The following is a 23967-nucleotide window of genomic DNA, read 5'->3' on the forward strand; positions in this document are numbered from 1 at the left end:
GCGAAAGCTCTTTAGTGGATACAGTCCTCTCAAAAAAAATCTAAGAGTGGTATTATAAGGGGCATAATTTTCGGAGTCAGTAAACTAGTGCTTATCAATCCATCATCCACTCACTTCATCTTTAATAGCAATATTTCAGATTCAATCTTGAAACACTGGACACGTATACACTTAAGTACATACTCCAAATTCTTAACAACCCTAGCTCTCTTCGAATCCAAATCCTAAAAGCCAAGTATGGCGATCTTCATCGGTGGGCTAAATATCACTCTAATCCTTTGCTTGCTCTTAGTTGAGAAGAAATATCTACCGGCTCCCTTTTTAGCTTAAGATATGGTTTCTAAAAGATTACTGGCCATGGTAAGGCTATAGATATTTGAGCCAACTCTTGTATTAACAATTTTGACTTTGGTTAACGTGGACAGAATGGACAACTTTATAGTTTTGTAATTGAATTTTTCGATTCTAATGACTAGATTGACTCTATTTTAGATTCTCTTTTTCACTCCTTTTTGACTAAGAGAATTTAAAGAATTTATACCCTTAGTGAACCTTAGGATGATTTTTGTTTGGGTTTAGCAGCCTAACCCTTTGGTCTATTGTCTTCCAGTGGTGCCCACCAACTTATGAAAGTTGAGTCAACTATAAAGAAAAGAAATGACTCTTTCCTTTTAATCCCTCCTCCAAGCCAAGATATGTATGTATTTAAAATGCTACAATAGTTGGGCTACTAGTTCGTAGCTAACTGAGAGGCAAGGTTTCCCCTAAACATACCGCTAACTGGATCCTTGCTCTTATATCTCTTATTCATTCTGATGTCTCTGGCTTATTAGGAATGAGGTCGGATTATGTCTCTCTCTTTCTCTCCCTTTTTTTAATTATCTCTTATGGACCAATATCTGAATATTCTAGGATACTAAATCCTTAGAATCCTATACCCCCTCCTTTTTACTTTCTTCTTATTTTATATTACAATGACTTTTTTTCTACTCCTAACCTTCATATGTGCCTGGGCATAGTCTTCACCTTTGCATCTAATATCACTCACTCTTAAATGTTGACTGTTTCTCTCCTTTGGTTCACAACCCTGCAGTTGCTGAGGGCATGACTCTGCTGGAGAGTACGAAGTAAGTCAAGTTTAAGCACCAAAGTAATATCCGTATGGATGTCTCATCTATTGTCAACAATATCACTGGCTTGTAAGAATCGACTTTGTGTCTCAATAACATTATTCTTAATATAACCCATTTTCTCTTTTATCTCACAGATCCTTTAAACGTTAAGCTCATGATTTGACTTTTTTTTGATAGAATATTTGGGTTCCCAACATTTAAGTACCGATGAGCTATGATGCTCTTTCTTATCACAATTGTTAATTTCTTCTAATTGAATGAAAAGTTCCTTTAAAAAAAATTATTAATTGTTTTAGCTAAAATGCTGAAATAAAATATAAAAGCATGCTTTTCCATATGAAACAGAATACCTCCAAATTGATGATCAATATTAAATGGAACTGTCAAATCTGAATAGAAACAAAAGAAGAATATTCTGTTAGTAATGACTCCAGAAACATGTAACACATATTTGACAATTACAGATATTCCAAAGACAGGGACTATAGTGTAAAAAAGTTATTTAAAACATTAAACATAAACTGCTGACCAAAGCTAATTACAACTTTTTGAGAAGCCTATGTCTTTGTATTCAACAAACAATGATATTAAGTTATCCCTGATGATGCATGAAGTCAATCTTATGTTCCCTTTATTTAGATGTTTATTTGAGGATCAAACTGCAATAATCTATCTGAACTGAACTCTCTACAGGAGATGTTGCCCACCTTCATTAACTAATCCACTAAAACTTTTTCAAATACAAGATTTAGGGCATTTGTTACCCCCTGAAATATCCAACAACAAAGCTTCACGCCGCTGCTCAGCACTATTAATATACTCCTCGATAGGAGGAAGTTTCGTTGTTCTTCGAGTAGCATCGTTTGGTGCTTGGCCTCTTATCAGCTACCATAAGCATTAACTCAGACTAAGTACCGAAGCCACAGAAAAAGATGAACATCTTGATAAGAGCCATACCTTTGATGCCCAATGTCGTTCCGTTTGTTGACAGACATCTCTAATATCTCTTCCAGACATTCTACACATATACATATATGTATAGAAAAGCAAACATGCAATAAAAGGGAATAAGATATACATAATTTAAGATATAATAAGAAAGAGGAATGCAGAAGAGGAAAAATATCTTCTTATGAACACTAAGGCATGTCTTCCATAAAACTAAGTTTTCAATCCTTCCTTTTTCTAAACATACACTCTAGTCTTCAAAAGAATCAATTGGAATTACAGCTTACCAGATGTCATCAACCGACTTCAGAAGTAAAAAATAATAGGAACTATAAATTGAATGAAATTGATCATTTAATGCATGTCTAAGTAAAAGGTACAAATTCAATCCTCTTAAATGTTGAAAGAAAATATCATAATCGAAACTCAAAAATGTAGCTTATACCCGAGAAAAGGTATCCTTATTTTTTTGGTGAATTGTGACGTACTAGTCGAAGTCTAGCACATAGTTGAATCAACGACTAGTCGAATTGGGATACTATAATCTATCTAATTAAATCCTAACATACTTATCAAATCACAAACATTTCATAGCTAACAAATCATCAAGATCCCTAATCGGTGATGTGGGGTCCAAACATATTCCAAATTGTTAGGTCATTATAGTCATTGCAAAAGATTCACAATGATGTGTTGTAGGTTGTGATCTCTAAACCCAAAACTATATGATGTATATCTCCAAAAAGTTTCTATGCTTTATTATATATGACTAAGATTAGGTTACTACAAAAAAAAGTTATTGAATATCTAGCAAATATATATTATATTAATATTGCTAATGAAGAAAAAAAATAGTTAGAGAAAAGCTCGAGGCTATATTAAACTTATTCAAACTGTTTCCTAATATTAAAACCAAAAATGATTTTAGCTATATCTAGAAATCCTCTAAACTTAGTGAGAAGGTAAGAGTCAATTATGATTACTCAACATCTTCATCCAACTTTTATAAGCCTTTATCATTTGAAATCATACGTAAGATTGACATAAGTTTATCTTCCAAAGTCGACCTAATTTTTCTTGGACTTTTTATACAAAATTATCTCACTAAACAAATTTTCACATCTTCCTACTCATATAAATAAGGAATCGATGATTACTATACCACCCAAAACAATAAGGTACATACCAGTCTAAGCATGGGTTGATACAAGGGCCACCCTTGTTTCAAATGGTCTGATTAAAATAATAAAAAAAATGATGGGTTTCTATCTAACTCTATGTTAAAAAAGATAATTTAAGGCTCATGTTTCTCACATACAATGCCATTGCCCTATTCGTTACTGCTGCTTCTCCTCCTCTTCTTTTTTCTTCTTCCTCCATAACTTTCTCCTCTTCCTTCTTCCTTCTACCTTCTTCTTCCTCAGTGTCTCCATCACTCCTTCCTCTTCAACCTCCTTTTATTCATCATCGAAACACTAGGGTATCCTGACATACTATGTGTTAATATATTAGTGCTGACAAATATGCATTAGTCCAATAAATAATCAAGACAAGTTCGAAATGATGAATCTCACTAAGGACACTATCAAATGTGCATCTTTACAACCACAGTAGGAAAATAAAATGAATTAAATTAAATTTGGAAATACAAAAAAAAGAAGAAAAGAAGTTTGACTTGTGCATTACCCATCCGTAGCTGCAGCTAATAGAATTATTTCTGTCTTGAGTAGATGCTTTGCATATTGAGCAGCTATTCCTTCACGGGTTTGTTGATCCGGTAGGGAAAATGAAATCATTGAATCAAAGCGGCTAGAAGAAAAGATGACAAATTAAGGACTATGATTCATCAGGCTACTTTTGACTATCTGAATTAAAATTTAGCTAGACTAAAATTCATAAAAATTGAAAAATGTAAATCAACTAAAGATGGAATACATTTGGAATATTATTACCTAATAAGAGCAGGATCAAGGTCTTTCTTTCTATTTGTTGCAGCTATAACAATTACTTGTTTTTCTTTCTCAAAACCATCAATCTGCAAAAGACAGATATATGCATTAAACGATTGAAGTACCACAAACCAATCCAAAAAAGGCACCTACAATTGAAAGTTTCTAAAGTGACCATAGGAAAAAGAACTCATAGCACAATTATCCTTAACCAGAATTATTAAGCTATTGATGCTTAATTTCACCATAACACATGGACTAGCTTTCTTCCATGAGTATGTCTAACCTTCAAACTAACCCCACTGGTTCTGATTCATCATTTTTACATTTTTCTTTTACAATCATTAACTCACTTAGCCTTCCAAGTCACATTGAGTTCCACAGAGAGATAAAACTTTACATAAACAGTTTTAAGCTACAGGGTTTATATATAGTAATATCACCATATGCACCAATGCGGAAATAATTTTGACCAAGAATACAAATAAAAGTACCAAAAGAAATCGACGGTTCTGTTTTCTATATTTGATCAAGCATAATAATTCAGGATGTAAAATTTCTTAATTATATATAAAAAGCAGCACAATGCTTAGGGCTCTCGCCAAAGTGGAGTCTGGAGAGTCAGTGCACCCTTACCCCTCCTGCAAGCAAACAGAGACTGTTCCTGTGAAAGTTATGAAAAATGCATGAAAACCAAACTGTTAGAAAACTTGAATTCTCCACCACCACCTTATATTAGTGTTTGGAAATGAGAATCAGTACAGATACATACTTGAATCTCCAAGTCAGCAAGTTGCCAAAAAAAGAAGAGGGAACATATAAGATTTCATGAAAATTTCTGTTGGCTTAAAGTTTCTAACAAATAAAAAGAGAAGGTTAAATGTGAATGAAATACTGGAAAAAAAAAAAAAGATCCACTGATAATTTTCCTTAAATCAAGAATTAAAACAACAGGTTTTCCATGAGTCACAGGTAAGATTTAGATATCTTTGCAATAGAACTCTGCATTTAAGCAACTGAACATATTATATAAGTGACACCAAAGCTAGATTCTTGGGTATACACTTCAAGAAAAAGCAAACAACACAAGGGCAATAAAAAAACGGCTACAGATGGAGTTCTTGCATGGCCCTACTGAGTGATGAAGCACATGATTAAGTAATAAATATTAACCAACCTGACGCAATATCACTGACAAAATTCTACGGGTAGCTTCGTGCATTTGATTACATCGAGAAGCAGCAAAAGAATCAACCTACAGAAAAAGAAGTTGGCTGTTGAATTAAGAAACCCAACAAATACTATTTGGTACCTCAATGTTTAGTCAATTCACTACTAAGTGTTGATATTTAAGTATCCATATGGTACATCAATGTTTAGAACCCACAATTTTGACTTTTAAATAAATAATTGACCATCCCTTTTTCTCCATTCTGGTTCATAATAGGTGATGCAACTCCTGCATGTCTAATCTCTACATATTAACTACTTGCAAGGATATTTTCATTTGAATAGTTATAGACATTAAAAGGTAAAGATGCACAAATAATCCGACTAGAAGTTAATAACAATCATATAAAATTTTTAAGATTTAAATTTTCTGTCTACAAAAGAGAAAAACTTACATAAAAAAATTCTCAAATGTATACCACCTGAAAATAATATATCTATTCAATTTTTTATTATTTGTGCACTTATAAAAACGTGTCTTATAGGTGCATCTATGAAATTGTCATTTCACTGCAAGTCCGTTGTGTGGGACTAAACAATTTATTATAAAAAAAAACTACCACTCTACACGAGGCCCAGTATCATACTACTAATTTCCACCACATATAGAAGTTGCTGCCAGTTCAACTTTTTCATGCTTGTCCGAGGATTCCATGTGAAAGTAGCTATGTACCTCATCAAGGAAAATTATTGCTCCAGATGGAAGCTCATTTGCAAGAGAGAACACTTTGGCTAACAAACGCTCACTTTCACCATAACATTTTGACATTATAACTTCCAAAGGCACATACAGCAACGGAACACCCTGTTAAAGAAACAAAAAATATTCAGAGATAATGATAGAATTATATAGAACTAATATTTTTGACTAAACTGTCCTACAGAACTAATTCAGTTGTAAATAATTTCCTCAATTAACATATCTGTTAAGTAGACAACATTTTGCTTATTTGAGACTTCATAAAGAAAATAACAGCCCAATCCAGATTAGATATTATTGTTCTTCTTATAGATCATTTACAAGTATATAATTCCAGAGCTTCATTCCCCTGTTGCAATGTAACATAGTAATGTATTCCTACAAGCCCTCATTTTTAGTTTAAATTGAACTCCACCTTCTATTGCACTTCTGATCGATAAACCAAAAAAGAGTCAACAAAGAGCACTATACCATGATGTATTTTCGAAGTATGGGTGTTCCAAACTTGTGAAGAATGTAGTTGCACTTAACAACATAAAGAAAAATTATCATTAATCCTGTAGTATTTCCAAGTCTAATATTTGAGTTTATGAGAAAGATATTTCTACCATCATCCAGACTACTATATTATTACTATTGTTGCCTCTCATGCTTCAATTTTCACCGGCTGGAAACTAGGTACCATTTATAGTGAAACATAGGGTTATAGCCAATCAAATAATTGTTATAACTGACATCTCACTGAAACAAACTTCTTATCGAAGCTCATTTAGTAAAGGGAGTGGCATCTTATGTCACACATAAAAAAAATAAGCCCCAACATAAATACAAGTAGACAAGTAAAAGGACCATCATTTAACTTGAAAATACAAACAAATCTTTTGTAAGCAATATTCTGGAAAATGAGCAGATTGTTGTAACAAATCAATTAAAATCTATGAAATAGGTTACATACCGCTTGTTTAGCAATTACTCGAGCAGCAGTAGTTTTCCCAGTTCCTGACATTCAGTAACAATAACAACAATAACAAAATCATAAGTTTCAGTTTATGATATTCAGCAAAAACAACAATAACAACAAGATTGTAAGTTTATGATATTTATAATAGTATATAAAGTGTATTGTTACAATAAATATTTATTTAAAATATTTTTAATTGTGTTCAAGAATTTCTTCATGGTGGATCTCACCAATATACTATAAAAGGTTACATGTCTCCGAATAATCCAATCACACAAAATAAAAGGACCAAATCAACAAGATATAAGTAGTTTTCCAACATATACCATAAAGAAATATGAGCAACTAGAAAAAAATAAAATCTACACAGTAAAATATCTTCTTAATGAAATAACATGTGAAATATCATTAAACATCAATACTTCACTTGCAATCAGTATCGGGGTTGCATTATCTTCACACCATTCTCATTAAACATTTAGATCATTCCCTTTAAAACTTAAATACCAAAAGAAAAAGAAGAACCATTCATAATATATACATGACATAATAAAAGTGTGACATGTAATCCTTTTTCTTGAATAGTTGATTTTGTCCAACAAGAATTAACTGAAAAAACACATTCTCTCCATCTATATTAAACATGCATACACACATGATAATTCCCTGGTGATCAGTACAGGCCACACTATCCAGTACCAAATAGACCAATTTGAAAACTATTGTTTAACTTAACCTAACTTAAATATCTTTGTTAAACTATACGTCAAAATATGTTTTAAGCTCTATAATAGCGCATATAACAAGAAAGCATGGGCAAAAAGTTGGTAGCAAGAGTGTAAGTTTGCAACAATGAGAAACCTGTATTTGACTCAGGTCTAATGTAGGCTTTATTTTATCGTTTAAATCATTAACTATATTCCCTTGCCCTTATTTTTCTATCCATCAACAAATTGGAGGAATATGTGTATTGTGATTGCCACAATTGTCCTCTTTACCGATGTGCAAAAATATATTTCAGTATCAGGTCTATATAATGCACGATACATGGTCTCCATATTAGAAAACCTCCCACATCCATCAAATATTTAACTGTCTCATTAAGGTTAAGGTTAAGGTTAACATCAGTCAACATCTGCATTATCCTAGTAAGCCAAGTTGTCTCACATTAAGCTGACATCTACTTTAGATTTAGATTTCCTCGATCTCCTCATGAAGATATATGTAGTAAATTGATACGTTAAAGAAAACAGTATCTGAGACCATCCTTTCAAGTGGTGAGTGTCATTAATAAAACTGTTTGAAACGGTACAACATGGGCAATATGTACTGAATGGATGATACGTAAGAAATAGAATTGACTGATATAGGTGATATATCTGTCTATATGGTGGAAACTCATGCTGTATCAACTGATACAAGTCAGTACCAATAGGAAGTTAATCAATATTTACCCAGATTGCTTCAAGTTTGACACCCAAATCCCTCTCCATTCCTCCTCTCACTCTCTTTCAAATTGTGCATTGGAACCTCTTTGGGGTTTTAAATCTCTTCCTTCCCCCTCTCTCACTCTCATTCTAATTAAAGTTCCTAATCAATGATTAGTGATAATCAAAAATTCAAAATATTTATTTGGATAAAAAAGGGATTGTAATTTGGAATCAAGTGGAATTTCTATCCAATTTGAAGATATTTAGCTTTCTATGTTTTATTTATCATTGCATATAATTAGAAGTATTTTGATACATATTTATAAAGATTAAATGTGATTAAGGCCATTCTCTCTTGTTTCGTCCCAATTAGGTTCTTTCTCTTATATTTAGCCCTAAATTGGGGATATTTAGAGTTGATCATAGCCCTATTCATCTATTTATGCCTCATATACACATTATTTTTATCTAAATATGATAAAATTATCATTAAAGTAGGATAAAAATCCCAAAAAAGGTTTTCTTTATTTCTCATCATTTTTCAATATTATTCTGAAAATCAAACATACTGATGTACCAATATACGTTACATCAATGCCAACAAATGTGTTGGTACAATCATAGAATCATGTACATACCGACATATGGTCCACCCATGCATCGATACCACTGTTCAGTACAGTATAGCAATTCATTAGTAGTAGTGTGTCGGTATCCAACTGTATGTAGAGGGATACGGTTGAAGTTGAACCATTTTGAATTCACAGCCTCTTCTGTTATTATGTTTAATATTTGTTGATTCTGATCTATTTCGAATATCAACAGCATCAAGAGCTGCCATTTCGTCAAGGTGATCTCATGCTGATATACGTGTTCAACTCATGCACCACCATTAAGCTGTCACATACCATCCTCCCTATATGATAATAACCAATACCTACTAGGCTACCATATAAAGGAAGACCAACCAACTTAAGATGGACTGTCACCATTGGCATAGCCACTCCCATAATTGTTACATAGTCTAGCGAACTAATATTTCATGAAGTCTTGCATCCGGCGATGCTCCAATGATAAACAAATCCAAGCTGCAAGCTGGAGTCATCATCATCCACTCAAACAATATACTCATGGACATCTCAAATGACCAACCTATCAAAGTCATCTCTCCAGACCAACTAATGTTTTCAGTAAAATTATTCCTGTACTAAGATCAAGATAGTTGTAGTGGACATATTGTCAATTGACAGTAGCACTCCGAGAAGCATGCTTCCAAGCTAGACCATTACTTTACTGCTTAAATAGCAATATGCTACAAAAATTAACAAATTATTTGAGGCACTTATATAAAAATTAGACTACAGAAATGCAGGGAGAACAGTAGCTCAAGGTTGGATTAGCATGGTTCTAACCTAGGTTTAGAAAATATAAAATGAACCATCATGAATCTAGGGAGTATCCATATAGATGCAATCTACATTAGCACAAATCTAAGTCCGATATGTGCAGATATAGCCTATGTTTATGCAAATATAGACAGTACTCATGTGGATCTTGTTTAGAATTAGAAGTATGCAAATACTGGGTAAACTATGAATCTTGTTTAGAGCTACGCAAACTAAACCATCGGTCAACTCACCAGCCATTATGAAGACATATTTAATTAACAGATTATTTACCACAAATATAGAAAAGTACTTGGTCTAACAAATAACCTGGAGGGCCTTCAAAAAGCACAGCTCGAGGACGATTTGTTTCAAATTTACGACGGGTACCACGGGCGACTTCATCATATACTTCCGGGCTTTGAAGTGCCAATAGTATAGTATCTTCTATTTCCCTACAAAAATTCAGTCACATTAATTCTGCTATATACATAACAATTTATTAAGAATCTATCAAATAAAATGAAAAGGCTGATATCTGCAATGATACTTCATAGTTACTGATGAGAAGATGACAAAATATATGTCTGTATCCAATACACATAGTTAATGTTCGAAACAAAATATATCAATGGAACTGAATAAAACATGATGCACCATCATTAACAAATTTCCAAACCAAGTAAACACAATCAAAGTTTCCAGTTTCAGCCTAAGCAAAATGCTTCACTAGAAGTTCTCATGGTGCCACCCAGAACAGGGATTGACGAGGATAGAGGCATCAGAGCTACAGCGAGATGTCACTTTGTACGTGTGTTCTTTTTTGGTAAAGCTGTCACTTTGTACGTGTGTGTAATCTGTAAATCAAAGATATTATTGACTCAAATTGAGAGAAAAAATAGTGCTTGCATGTTTTCACCTTAGTTGACAGCTTTACATCTTTTTAATTTCATTAAGGCCTCTGGACATGACCAAACCAGCAATGTAGTAGCTTATCATGACCTGTTGGTTAAAGAATATGCCTTAAACACATTTACCCAGACAATGCCACAGTGGGGCACTGTATCTCGACCTAAACCCAACCCATGAATCAAAAAGGACAAGGTGAAAAGAAAAATATGGTCGAACAAAAACATCCTATAAAGTATAAAAAACATTTTTAGATTAGAATATATAAAAAATGGTTTCAATGTGATTAGATGAGACACCAAGGCAGAATGCTACTTAGAGGGGTGTTTATGTTCATATTAAATTCACAGTCAAAATGCTTCAAAATTAACTAAATATGATGGGTTCATCCTAATAAAATCTTTTAAACATGACGAACAAAGTGGTTTGCAAAAGATCAATAATAGGATTAAAGTATTAAGATTAACTTGAGAAAAGAAGTAACGGTATATTGGAAAACATATCACCAATCAAAACAACTACTTGCTAGATATCAAACTTGAATCACAATATAAAAACAAAGACCAAAGCAACAAAACATTTTGTTTTTTATATAATCCAGTCAAAAATTCAGATACAAGAATAAAAATTCCTTGAAACTATTCATGAGTGGATCAGTAGCAGTCAATCAGTTATGCAGCTCTGTGGTAATGATGGGTTGACAAAGCATTAAAGAACATTTTTAAGATATAATTTGTCTGTATTACCATAGTGTCTAATGAGATTGTGTTGAGCACGTATCCATACCCAAAAAGGAGGCATTGGTGATGTTTCCCAGCTAATTGTGAAACCAACACAGAATAAACAAAGCATCATATAAATCACAAAGCATATTGCAATTCAGAACAAATGTCAGCCAGAGAGGTGGCAGCTATACAAGATGTAAGTGGGTTGTCACCAAATTAGGAGCATATAGCTTGTAGATGATTATTTAAATACTCTGCCTATGAGGCAAGATAAAATAGCAACTGCATTGTAGATATGCATCTTCCAGTTTAACTTCAACAAATGAATTCTTGGTAAACAATCAACTGGAACAAAACAAAAAATATATATGTATATGTTATACTTACCGTTTTTGGTCATCATATCCTGCCATGTTCTCCCAGGATATTGTACCATCCAAAGAGATACCAGAAGTCTCGTCAAGTCCATATACTACCACACCCATGGCCTCTAAAGCAGACACTGTTTTCTCAGGATAAATATCACCTCTCTTATATGCCTTTGTGTAGCTTCCTGATGATTTTTTGATATTAGCTTGCTCACCAGCTAATTTTAATGCACTAACCATGGAATCAAGCTCTCTGAAACTATACATTCCCCGTTTAATGAACTTAATCACCTAATAAAAACAGTTTAACCATTACTACAGAGGAAGATGGATCCTTATTAGAAGCATTCAAACACATTAACAAAGTCTAAGATAAAGGTTACTGACACAAAAATCTGAATCATGTAGAGAGCTTATTATCAGTATGGAAAGACCACCCTCATTTGTTGCATCAGAAACCCCAATCTTTTCTGAAGGGTTAAGAGCTATTCGCCATCCAGCTGCACTGAGCATTATAAGTAAGAAAAAAAGCAAATTGAAGTCACATAGTTGTACAGATGGTCGAATTGATATTCATGTAATCATAAGAAATTAAAAAAAAAAGGAGGCGAGCATGATCGGTATCATCAATATTATTACTATTTGGAAGTGAACAACAATCTACTTCAATATATGCTACAGAAATAAAATTTTCTAGAATCAGGAACTGACACTAACCAATGAACACTACATACCAAAATATTGTAATGATAACATTAAAAGGACAGGCTAGAATAAAATGAAACATAATATTTAAAAAGAATAAACTTAAAATATTGGACATTAGTGCAAACAGTACTAAACTGTACATTGCATTTCCAGGAGAAATCAGATTGGTAAATTCGACCCATACTAAACTGTACTGGAGTGTTGTGCAAATCTTGGTCTTGTTACTTTGTTGTTAATCTGATCTGACTGATTCCATTGGTTCAAACTGTATTGCTCCTGGATAATCCTAATCCAGACCTTTCAAAACTCATTACCGATAAATATTTTAAGGTACTAAGCCCATTGGTTGTACTTTATATAGAGGCAAATATTAAAGCAAATAAATAAAGAAAGAAAGAATGAGAAATATATAGAAACCTCAAGGAAATCAATCGAGAAACACCTTCTCCTTAAAGTTACTATAAAAAATTAGTATTTCAAAGTGCATTTAGATATTAAGATATTCTGATATGGGTAGAATTGAGCTTATGTCAGTATTCATCCAGGAGTTTAAATATGAATACATACATGTCATTGACACACATTTAAGTATATCATTAAATATGAATACATACATGTCATTGACACACATTTTGACAAGATAAAAATTGTGTATATCATTACTTTATCTATAGAGTATAACATTTCATTATTTACATATATGTTATCTTACCCTTCTTTTATATTCTAAGTTTATCGCATATTAGTTTATATTGTTTAATATTTCATATATTGTTAATTTATACAGTTTTGTAACATAAATTCTTTACGATAAAGCTTCTCCCATAAGTTGGATTCAGTTGTTAGAAAGAGAGTTTCCTAATCAATAATCTAATTTTACAAAACAACTCCAGCATATCATTACTTATCAAGATCATTACTTATCAAGATCTCCTTATATTGTGGATGAATATAAAAAAACTAAGGAATTTAATTACAAGTGTAAATTTAGTAGAGGTTCCTTGGAGGTTCAAAAACTATATAACAGTAAAACAAACTAGTTCATACAGGCCTCCAAACCACCAAGCCAATTAACATATTGAACACGATTTTGCATGAACCAAAATCACACAGAAGCAAATTGTTGATGATAATTTGTAATTTTATCAAGAACCTAACACTTATTTTATCAAGAACCAAAATTAAGAAACTAATTTTAATGATAATTTGTATTTTTTTTCCTTTTTTGAGAGAGATAAGGAGGAAAGCCGTACCCAGGGCATGAGGTTCCTGCCAGTGCAGGTCAGGGAGGGTCAGTGAATAAATTAGAAATCAATTGAATATCTTTAGGGGCTCACTTGAGTGGGGTTGAAGTCATGTTTCAGATCTAAATGAATATGGCATGTACTTAGCTAAATCTGGATAAATTGTAGTTAGCTGATCTATCATCCAGTTGCAATCCTATTATTGCCAAGTGCTAAGTCACAAGGCAAGTTTGAGCATGTTTATACTTTAAAATCCAAAGTTTCCTCAAATACACCTTTGTGCAGTTGAAACAAACATAGCTTTTTGGAGGTATGTATATGCTCCAAGATGTCTCTTGTTACAATATTTTGGTGTTTTACTTGGTTAACAGAAGATGCAGAACTAATGCTTCTCATTCTCATCTTTAAGTCTATTAAGTGCACTTCCTTTACTGATTCTGTTTGAAATATCTTGTCCTTCAACTTGGATTATAAAACTTGTACAAAGAAGTAGACTTATCTATGGACAATCTGCATCCCATCCTGAAAGTCTGGCTGAAAAGTGAACGAGATTGGGCAAATATACAAGTTGAAAGGGCTTGTGTACGTCAAAAAGAAAAGTGAATTTAAATAAATATTACATACATGAAGATTCATATGAACCATGTGAAATTGAAATTGTAGGTCTGTTCCAGTGACATTAAAGCAAAGATGTGCATGCCTCAAAAGGAGCATCCAAAGAGTGGGCACAAGTTGCTGTGGGCACAATTCATATGTTATTCTTGCTTTTGATTCAATGTAATGAACATGGTTCATTGGATTAATAAAATCAATATCCGGATGTGATTTAAAGCCTTGCTTGTGAATATTGTGTATTAATAGACATCTATGACACATATGAGGGCCAAACTTCTGAGTTTGCTATTGCTTGTTCGAACATTTGATGGGTTCTAATTGAATAGTTGTGATATTTGCTGTTATTGAATAAACCCAATAGAACTCTTGACTTAACTAGATACTATCACTTTATGATCATAGTGTCATGTCACCATCTATTTGCCACATTATTGTTAAGACTTAAGAGAATTCTTTATTGAACTTAATGTTTTCATTGTAGACCGTTTCTACCCCAAAATTCAATTCACATTCTTATAGAAATTTTTTCCTTTTTCTGGACAGAAAACTATCCAACAGAACAAACGTCAGAGCAAATGAATTTGTTTTTAAATATAGCTGTTAACAAACTTGATTTTAATGAACTTTTTAATTAGAGGTTGCATGTAGCGATGGTAATTAGCAACTTGTATATAAAAGGAGAAAAAGAATCCGTAGATATCAATCTTGTGGTCAAAGGTACAAATAAACAAATGAGACAGTTATAAAGCATGCATAAAAATATAATATACATAAATAACCCTATATATGAAGGTAGAATCTATATCTCACTTATAAATAAATTTTTATCAAACAAAATTAGAAGAATTTAAATATGCAAATTAAGAAATAGATTTAAGCAGTTGTAACTTGTAACTTTGGTTTACTGCTTAAGCAAACCTGTCAAAAGCATATAAATGAATTTTTGAACCACCACCTAGTTGCTTGGACGTGTCACCAAGGTTCTTAACAAGATCCGTAATTATGTGCGATAACTCACATGTAGGAGGAATTTTGAACTTGATGATAACCTAAAAAATTTGATGCAACCATTTCATAAGTATTAACCATCAAGAGACAGCAAATGAAACTCAAGTATACTTATAAGGATATATTGCTGGGAATTACATTACTACAAAGAATGCGTTCAACTTGAACCAGTTAAATGAAACAACAGGAGGCACTATGAACAACACTGCAAGAAGACAGCAGCCATAGACAAGTTGCAGAGTAATACAATACAAACCAAAGAAGACAATGATCAATAATGACTATGCTTAGAAGATCCTAGAGAACATAATTTTAGATACCATTGCACTATAGCTGAATTCCAGGGCTTGTCAATTATATCAAATTAGATATGTAATTTTAGATAGCTACATCAGATCTGCTGCTTGAGATTTTATGAGTGAATGGGATCAGTATCAAGATAGGCAAAAATCTTTCTTGGTTAGCCTTTTGTTAAGTAACAGGGATCATCTTAATAATCCATCTGGCAAGTACATCTATAATTATCTATCCAGAGGTCTTATTGAACTTAAAGTCTGAAGAACAATTTGGCCAAATGGAAAAGCTTACCGAAATCTAGCCTGAAAAAAATAATAATTCAAAATAAAATGCTTAAAAAGGATATAAATGTCATGACATTTGTAGAGCTCTCATACTAATCAAATAAGTGGCCAGTAATAAATCATGTTTCATCCTTCATACCAATAGTTTCTTTCCTATTTAGGTTGAAGGTCTGGGAGTCTAGATGTGACGAAACTATCTTTAATACCTATAGAGAGCATGTCATGTCCGTGAGAAGGGTTTATCTTGTGTGGTGATACTTTACCAATATTTATTTGCAGAGTAAACTGGTTTATGTCAAAGCCTTCTATTTGATTCATTATTTTGAACCTCCTTAATTCCCACCTTCCTACATCAAATCTGTCATAGATCTTATTATTATCCTCCCTTATGTCAAAACTTAAATAGACACTATGGATGTGGGACAAAATTTTCGGTGAAACTTCATAAGAAAACAGCGAATATAGATAGAATTTACAGATCATAACCCATAGATCCAAAGTAAAAGCCTTAAAGTGACATATCTTCTTGTGAGATCCAATCATGAAGCCTAAAAAATTCTTGCAACTTACACATCAAGTGGTCCAATAACAAGGAAAAGTGATCCAGAAACAAATTGCTAATAAATAAATCATTGAAAACCATAAGAAATGTAACCCATCTCAAGAATATGTTTCGTACATTAGAGTATGCATTATGCATCAAACAGAGCTTGATTAAAATAGTTATCAACAACCACTCTCATACAGCCATACCAATTTTGGTGTAATTCTTAAATTTCACTGTCAACATCTGAATCTTCACATCTTGCGGGTGAACTTAAATAAGATTTTAGTGCAAGATTACTGTATTGATGGAACATAATTATAAGACAAATGCTGTCTACGATTTCATCAATCTAGTAGGCACATGTTGTATGCAAGTAGGCAGTTAGAGAAGTAGCAGGAAAGGTTAAATGTAGTTGTTTTTCATGGATAAGAGTCTTAACTATGATAAGAAAAAAAGTAGTTTATTTCCCAGAGAAGATTCTACACTAAGACAAGAAAAAAACACAGCCTTCACTATTTGTGCATCATACTGAGAAAGGATTTTGATACATAACTTCTATTTTTTTAAGATTATTAATATGAGGTAGCCTTTTTTTTTTACCTTGGTGTTAAGACTGGGTAAGTTGGTACCATTTTTAAAGGATGTAATCATGTCAAAAAAATAATGAAGCCATTTTTAAAGGATTTGTTTGGTCTATAGGAGATCGAGTCTTCAATTGTACTGTAGAGAGATATAAACTAGAAAAAGGTTAACATCATATTAGTCTCCAATGTTAATATTAAAGGAATTGTGTTTCTTTCTGCGATTCTAGTTACAGAAAACTGTTTGTTTACCAACAAACTGTACCTGAAATTAGGCAAATTATTGTACCATAAAATGGAAATTTCACCAGTAATAACAGAGCATATTTTCGGGATTGTCATTTTTTGCATTGCAACTTTCGTATTAAATTTGTATATTTTCAAGGAAAAAGAATGCATAGGTGATAAAGGCCAATGAAGAAGCAACAATAAGATACAACAATCAAATTAACGAGCTCGAAGATTCAAGCCAAATATATGTGAAGAAACGCACCATGCATCAAAGCAGAGTAGAAATGAAACACTGTTAAAATGTTCATCAGGAGCAAACCTGCTGACCCCTTGCAGAAAGGGTGTAGGGCGGGTAGGATCCTTTCTCCATTCCTCTGATTTGCAGCAACACCTCCAATTGCAACTTTACCCTATCCAATTTATCCGCGGTTTTGGAACTCGACCAGGAGTCGGTGGCAGCATAGGGATCGTAATCCTCCAACCGCGGAACCAACCGCATAAATGAACACTCCAAACCAAATAAACCATGAAAATGACCTCGTAAATGTAAGAAAGACGGTCAAACCTCATCGCCGTCGGCGTAAGTGGTCTGCACCGATCCGGCGCCGAACGCCCCCATTAAGAAGATGGCCGGCAACAAAGAAGAAAGGTAGAAGCGCTCACCGGACGACGAATGGAGTTGGATCGTCGAAAGGGTTCGGTGGTAAAACAGCGGCACTGCATCGATCCAGCCAATCAAACAGAAAAGAATCAATCAAGGATCACGCTGGAGAAGAACGTTGGAAGAGAGGGAGAGGCGCGTACGCGGAGGATCAACAGCGACGGCATTGACGAAACGGAACAAGGAGGAGGAGGAGGAGGAAGGCGGTGGCTTCCCGAGACGCGAAACCTTCGTCATCGCTCTTGAGAGCATCGCTGGTTCTGCCGCGAGAACTTTCTGAGCTGGCTTCTGTTGCAAACGGTGGTGGAAGCGACCTCGACGAACACTTTATGACAAACATACCGAGCGATGTTCACATCGTAACGTTCTAACGACTGCAATGGAAGATGATCTCAACGATCGCCTATCCCAATCGAGATTGAAACGGACCGATACTTACCCAATCAAATCTGTTGATTGATTGAAACAATTGAATCGTACTGAGGCGGGAAAGGGAAACAGCACCATCCGTTTAGTCTCCAAATCTTCCCGCCCCGTCCGAAATTACTTATAATTAGCAGTTTACGAATATAATAATTACATACCATCTTCATTTGTGTGGGTTAAGAATGATATTAGTAGGTAGTTGCACGTGCTTTGCACATGAGAATATTATATTAATTATTAAATCAAGAAAATGAAAGCGATTTTGGTTTTCATGGGTAGAATTTGGCACCATATTGTATAAAAATTTCGTGGGTTAATTGCAGGTTTTATTAACTTGAATCAATACCTAAGCCCAATTTAATGGGCAATCTTCGAATCTGATTCAAAGGATCTCCACCGTTGGTAGCAGCAAAATTTCGCAGATATGAGTCATGCAAGCAAATAAAAGCAGGCATAATGCAAGGCTGGTAGAATAAATATTCCCTACATTTACATAAACATTTCACTACTTTTTACGTCAAAAGAATGAAATAAAGCACGATAATAACTAAACGAAATATGTGTATATGCTATGCTGCAGGCAAATTAACTTTAGTGCTTCTGGGTCTTCTTGCTGTACTTGTCCTTGATCCACTGCAGGCCATGGCTAGTTCCTTCCTTCACCTTCTTAATGCCGGTAGACGTCGCGGACTTCGTCTTCTCCATGCCTTTCTTCAGGTTGCTGCTGCTGCTGTTGCTCTTCTGCGAGGTCGCGCTCGGCTCGCTGTAGTCCCACTGATCCGCCCACGACATCCCGAACGAGCTGCTCCGCTCCATTTAGAAGGAACTGAATCGAAGATGACAGCTTGCTTCCCTTCTCTTCTCTTGGGAAGCATTTGCTCTTTATCCATATATATATAGTTTGCAAGGTGCTAATTTGACGAAGAGGAGGTCGTCGGCCTACCAAGTTTGATCGATGGCGTGTAAAAGGAAAGTATAATAGAATAAGGAGCAGGTGAGGGAAGCTTTTGCTGGCATGCGAAACATGTAAGTACACGGTATTACTTCGTCTTCGAGGGCGGCTGGGAAGGCGAAACTAAATTATAAGCTTTATGCTAAACCACGTGATGTCACACGTATGATCTGTCGTATGGCATGCAAATTGATGGTGTCATTCGATTACGACTTGGCAGGAGATTGATGGGACTCTGTAGGGTCAAACTTTCCTTTTAGCCTAACCTGATCACGTTATAAATTAGATTATCTACAACTCATTGGATTCATTTCGGTGAGGATGCTATTAATCGATTCATTTTACGGGCGACGGGTTAGGTTATATGATCTTTTGACCTGGCAGGAAAATGATGGGGTTAGGTCGGGTTAAACTTTCATTTAATCCTGCTATGAATCCATATTATAATTTTTTAATATTTTGATAAAATATACAACTCGACTGACTCATCTAATAATTTAGTAAGGATGCTACTTTTCCTCTTCTTTTTTTTTTTTTTTTAGGTTATTCAAATAAATTAGCCAAGAACTTTAAATTTTTGATATGATTAGTTCTATTTCGGCAAAAGGTGAATTCAGCATGATATTTGTAATTTTTTAATATTATATTTCGATACTTTGATATATATATATATTTTTTCCTTACTGTTTACGTGTTTCCTTCTTTGATTCTCATATGTTTAACATCCAGTAGAAACTAGAGATGGCAACCTTCCCACCTTTGTTTAAGACTAAGACTAGACGTGTCACTCTTATTAAATCAGTCCTTTTTTTTTCTTCTGTTTATAACTTATTGTCACCCGAATGTCGCAAGTGATAATTATCCAGATTGAAAATTTTCTAACAATTTTCTTTGGAAAAATGATTTCAACGCTAAGGGGTCTCTCTATCTTTGGAAAAATGGATCTATATGACCACCGGGATATAGTTGACGGACATCATCAACGACTTCTGGAACAGATTTGGCCTGTTACGGTGTCTCTCCTCCGGATTCAACCATGAATCGACGAGCGGTGAAAGTTCTCTTGAAGGGAGGTGGTGGCACTTGGAGCTTCCCGGAGAGCAAACATCTCAGGCTGACGCCGTGCTAACTCACATCGTAGAAATGCCCTTCCAAGCTGGCAATCATGTCAAGATGACCCGGTACGGTATCTTCCACGGTCCACGTCTTGTGTCCCGGGCTCCAAACATAAAGGGGTTCGGGCCCGCCGGCGGGGAGGTCCCACCGTGCCCGAGCGAAGGCATTCAACGGAGAAACCGGGGAGTTTTGATTCTGAAGGAGACATCCTTGTCTACCACACTGTGCAAGCGGAAAATGGTTTTCACCCGCGTTATCGTTCTCCTCGCGAGTGGATCGAATGGCCGGGCCACAGCCCTCCAATCCTTGCATACTGCGCTGAGGCGCACAGCATCCTTGGGATTCACTCGCATCATTATCGACTGCACGATGTCGAGGGAAAGGTACCCGTTTGGGGCATTGCCACGGGCTCTTTTATTCCTCCGCTTCTTATTACTCGAGGAAGTCGACCTGCAAACACATACACCGTATGGTTTACAATTTCAAGAACAAAACTACGCAAAGCAACACGATTAATTCAAGAGAATGAAGAGGGAGGAGGATTACTTATCTCGAACCCACGGAAGAGGGTGGTGGCATTCCTCCGTCGTCGTCAGCGCTGCGTCCTCCGTCTGTTCATTCTTTGAACTTCTGGCTTAAACAGGAATCGAAGACGCTATCTTGCTGGTCAAACAAATCAACCCAAGTTTTGGATGGTCGTCGACCTTCATCAAAGCGTAAAGAGTAGGTACCATTTTGCCAAGTCAACGTGTAGGACGTCAGCAACTATTAGTTTGACCATTCAAGGGTCTGGCGATGCTTAATTTACTCTTTGACTGAATTGTATAGTTCTGTTCCTATCCTAACTACGGCACATATATCAATTTTCGACTTAAAAGGAGTCTGCAACATAAAAAGAATATTCTTAATAAAAGAGTAAGAAGGATATAAGTATCACGTCACTTTACATAAAATTTTAAATCCTTCATAATTCTCTCAAGTAATCACAGTAAGAATCTATTGTATATTTGATTTAACATAAGATGAGGACACTGTTGGATGATTGACAACAGTATATCTGTGTTGTCATTATTTTCTTTCCTTTCTTTTTTTTTTGGATTTCTATCTTTTTTTTCCTTTTTTTGTTACTGCCTATCCTATGCACTAAAAATTATAGCCCCGTACTCTTTTAATTTTGATCTAGGATTAAATCAAAGTGATAGAGCTGTGAGATGATAAAACTCACGTTAGGCTGAACAAATGGACACATGCATTCAGGAATGAGATCGACTGACCGATCACCATCTGCCTTTGGTTTGTGTTTTGACCATCGGAAGGCCCTTCTGTCGTTTTGACGACCAGCCATTGGGTCGACACCTGTGGCATCGGTGACGGCCAGCAGTGGCAGAAGCCGCCGTGGCGACCACCATCAGCGGGACCCCACCTGGTTGTTTTTGTTACAAAGTTGGTTCTATTTGTTTGTTTGAGAGAGAGAGAGAGAGAGAGAGAGGGGAAGATGACAGCATCTACCACTTGGCTATATGAATTAAGTTAAAGCTAGATGAAAGTGTTTATTTAAAAGCTAAATCAAAGTCGAATCCGTGAAGTTTATCCATAGTTTTGGCCACTTCTTCACAAGATTCCATATGACGACTAGGGATACCACTTCGGCATAGCGTCTAATGTAGAGACTCCTCATCGACACATTTAATCTTTTTGCAATCGATAATAGTTACGGAATGAATATGATAGATAAAGAGTGTCTCTCTAGTGCCTACTTCCCCGGTGCAAGTTTTACAAGACTCACCTCCGACCAAATCAACGAGTTGGCAATGATTATAAAAATGGTGGACCGGGTTAGATCAATTTTGTCATCTTGGGTTGACCACTAAAATATAAAAAAGAATAGATTATAACACTTTTTGTCTATAAGATCAAAAGCAAACAGATTCCCTCGCCGATTAATCCGAACAGAAAAGGCCTTAATTTTCTTTCATTTTCCCTCTAAAAGGAAAACAAAAATCTCCATGAATCTCCAGATACAATGAAGGTTTACATCAGATCTGCAGTAAACCTTTTCTGTTCTCAGTTCAAGCTAAGCTGTGAGTGATCCAAAACCTACATCAGACCCGCAACAAACGTTTTCGGCTCTCAGCTCAAGCTGGGAGTGATCCAAACCTGGTCGCGAAACCTCCTGTGTCGGCGACCTGTTCTTGGAAACGAGTCGAGTCTAGGACTATCCATGTCGCAAACACGCCAAATAACGTCATCGTCGCAAGGATTACTGAAATAGATTCGGTCGCCATCACACCCGGCTTCAACAGCCGACACCGAGATCGCTTGTTTACGGTTCAGGAAGAGTGCTTGATCACCCAGCTTCTCCATCTTCACCCAAGCCTTGTTCTTTAGATCGAGACGGAGCACGCAGATGCTCGAGGAGTGATGCCTCGCCATGCCCACAAACAGTAGCTCCCCGCAGGATTCAACCAAGAAGCGACGATTGCCGAAGATATCGTTGATGGGAGGTGGCACATCGAGCTTGGTGAGCCGGAGAGGAAACACCTCGAAGCTTAGCAAGCTTCCGTTGTCGTTCAAAGCGTAGAACTGCCCTTCGAAGCTGACGATTGAGTCGAAGTCCCCGAGGTCGACGTTTTCTACTGTCCAAGTCTCGTGTCCCGGCCTCCAAACGTAGAGATCTCGACGATCGCGTGCGAATAGGACGCAGCCAGGGATCGTCGGAGCCGACGACATGTAGAGGAACAAGCCGGACGCAGGCCCCCCGGCAGGGAGGTCCAACCGTGCCCGCGAGAAGGGATTAAGTAGAGAGATCGGGTCATCCCGGTTGGCCTGCAGCACCAGCCAACCGTGCCACGAGCCACAGCAGTAGGTTTTCCGGAGTTGGAAGCCGTGGAGTTTGATCTTGAACGAGACTTCCTTGTCCACCACGCTCTGCAGGCGGCAGGTGGTGTTGGACAGCGTCATGGTGAGCAGCCATGGTGTGGTGCTCATGGTCGGGTCGTATCGCGCCGCCGTCGCTCTCCAATCCTTGCACACCGTGCTGAGGCGCACGGCGTCTTTGGGATTCATGCGCATCAAGATCGACTCCACCAGGTGGACGGGAACATACCCGTTGACGGAATTGCCTCTCCCTCCTCTTCTCTTCCTGCGCTTCTTATCGGTCGCGGGAGTCGATCTGCTCATCCGCACGCACCTCAGAGGTTGGTTACGGTTGCAGAAACGAAGCTACACGATTGAGAGAAGGCGAGGAGGAGGATTACTCATCTCGGGGTCGACGAGGAGGATTATGGCATCGGCGATCGAGAAGAAGGGGGATATCAGGCTGATCCATGGGCTCCGAGGTCGACTTCATGCCGGCTGCCAGCGTGTAGGCGAGCCATGCGAAGGCTTCGTCGGCCAGTATGTCGTCGATGGTGCTCGCTGCCAAGGCTTGGGCCTCCATCGACCCTCCCATCCGCTCTTCCTTCGCTGCAACTTGGTCTGTTTTCGTGAGCCTCTTGACGGCTAATATGTTTAATTTGTTTTGGGTGGACTCCACGGCAGGAGTCGAAATCTTTTCGAC

General features: G+C 36.1%; 2 protein-coding genes across 2 annotated transcripts; both read right to left on the reverse strand.

Moving 5' to 3' along the window:
• Window positions 1-1735: 1735 nt before the first annotated feature.
• LOC135625964 (uncharacterized) lies at window positions 1736-18304 on the reverse strand. Its single transcript, XM_065131127.1, has 14 exons — window positions 18058-18304; window positions 17819-17970; window positions 17573-17728; window positions 15224-15354; window positions 12126-12243; window positions 11758-12029; window positions 10067-10191; window positions 6916-6959; window positions 5934-6065; window positions 5208-5285; window positions 4034-4116; window positions 3768-3890; window positions 2091-2151; window positions 1736-2018 (listed from the first exon to the last, which is right to left on the reverse strand). Exons 1-14 carry the CDS (start codon window positions 18164-18166, stop codon window positions 1869-1871), a joined length of 1734 nt encoding a protein of 577 aa, XP_064987199.1. The 5' UTR covers window positions 18167-18304; the 3' UTR covers window positions 1736-1868.
• Window positions 18305-22283: 3979 nt separating this feature from the next.
• On the reverse strand, window positions 22284-23966 carry LOC135625874 (F-box/kelch-repeat protein At1g57790-like). Its single transcript, XM_065130993.1, has 2 exons — window positions 23666-23966; window positions 22284-23580 (listed from the first exon to the last, which is right to left on the reverse strand). Exons 1-2 carry the CDS (start codon window positions 23857-23859, stop codon window positions 22539-22541), a joined length of 1236 nt encoding a protein of 411 aa, XP_064987065.1. The 5' UTR covers window positions 23860-23966; the 3' UTR covers window positions 22284-22538.
• Between the last annotated feature and the right edge of the window lies 1 nt (window position 23967).

Source organism: Musa acuminata, chromosome BXJ2-10, assembly GCF_036884655.1.
Source record: "Musa acuminata AAA Group cultivar baxijiao chromosome BXJ2-10, Cavendish_Baxijiao_AAA, whole genome shotgun sequence".
In the NCBI taxonomy this organism is placed as follows: Eukaryota; Viridiplantae; Streptophyta; class Magnoliopsida; order Zingiberales; family Musaceae; genus Musa; species Musa acuminata.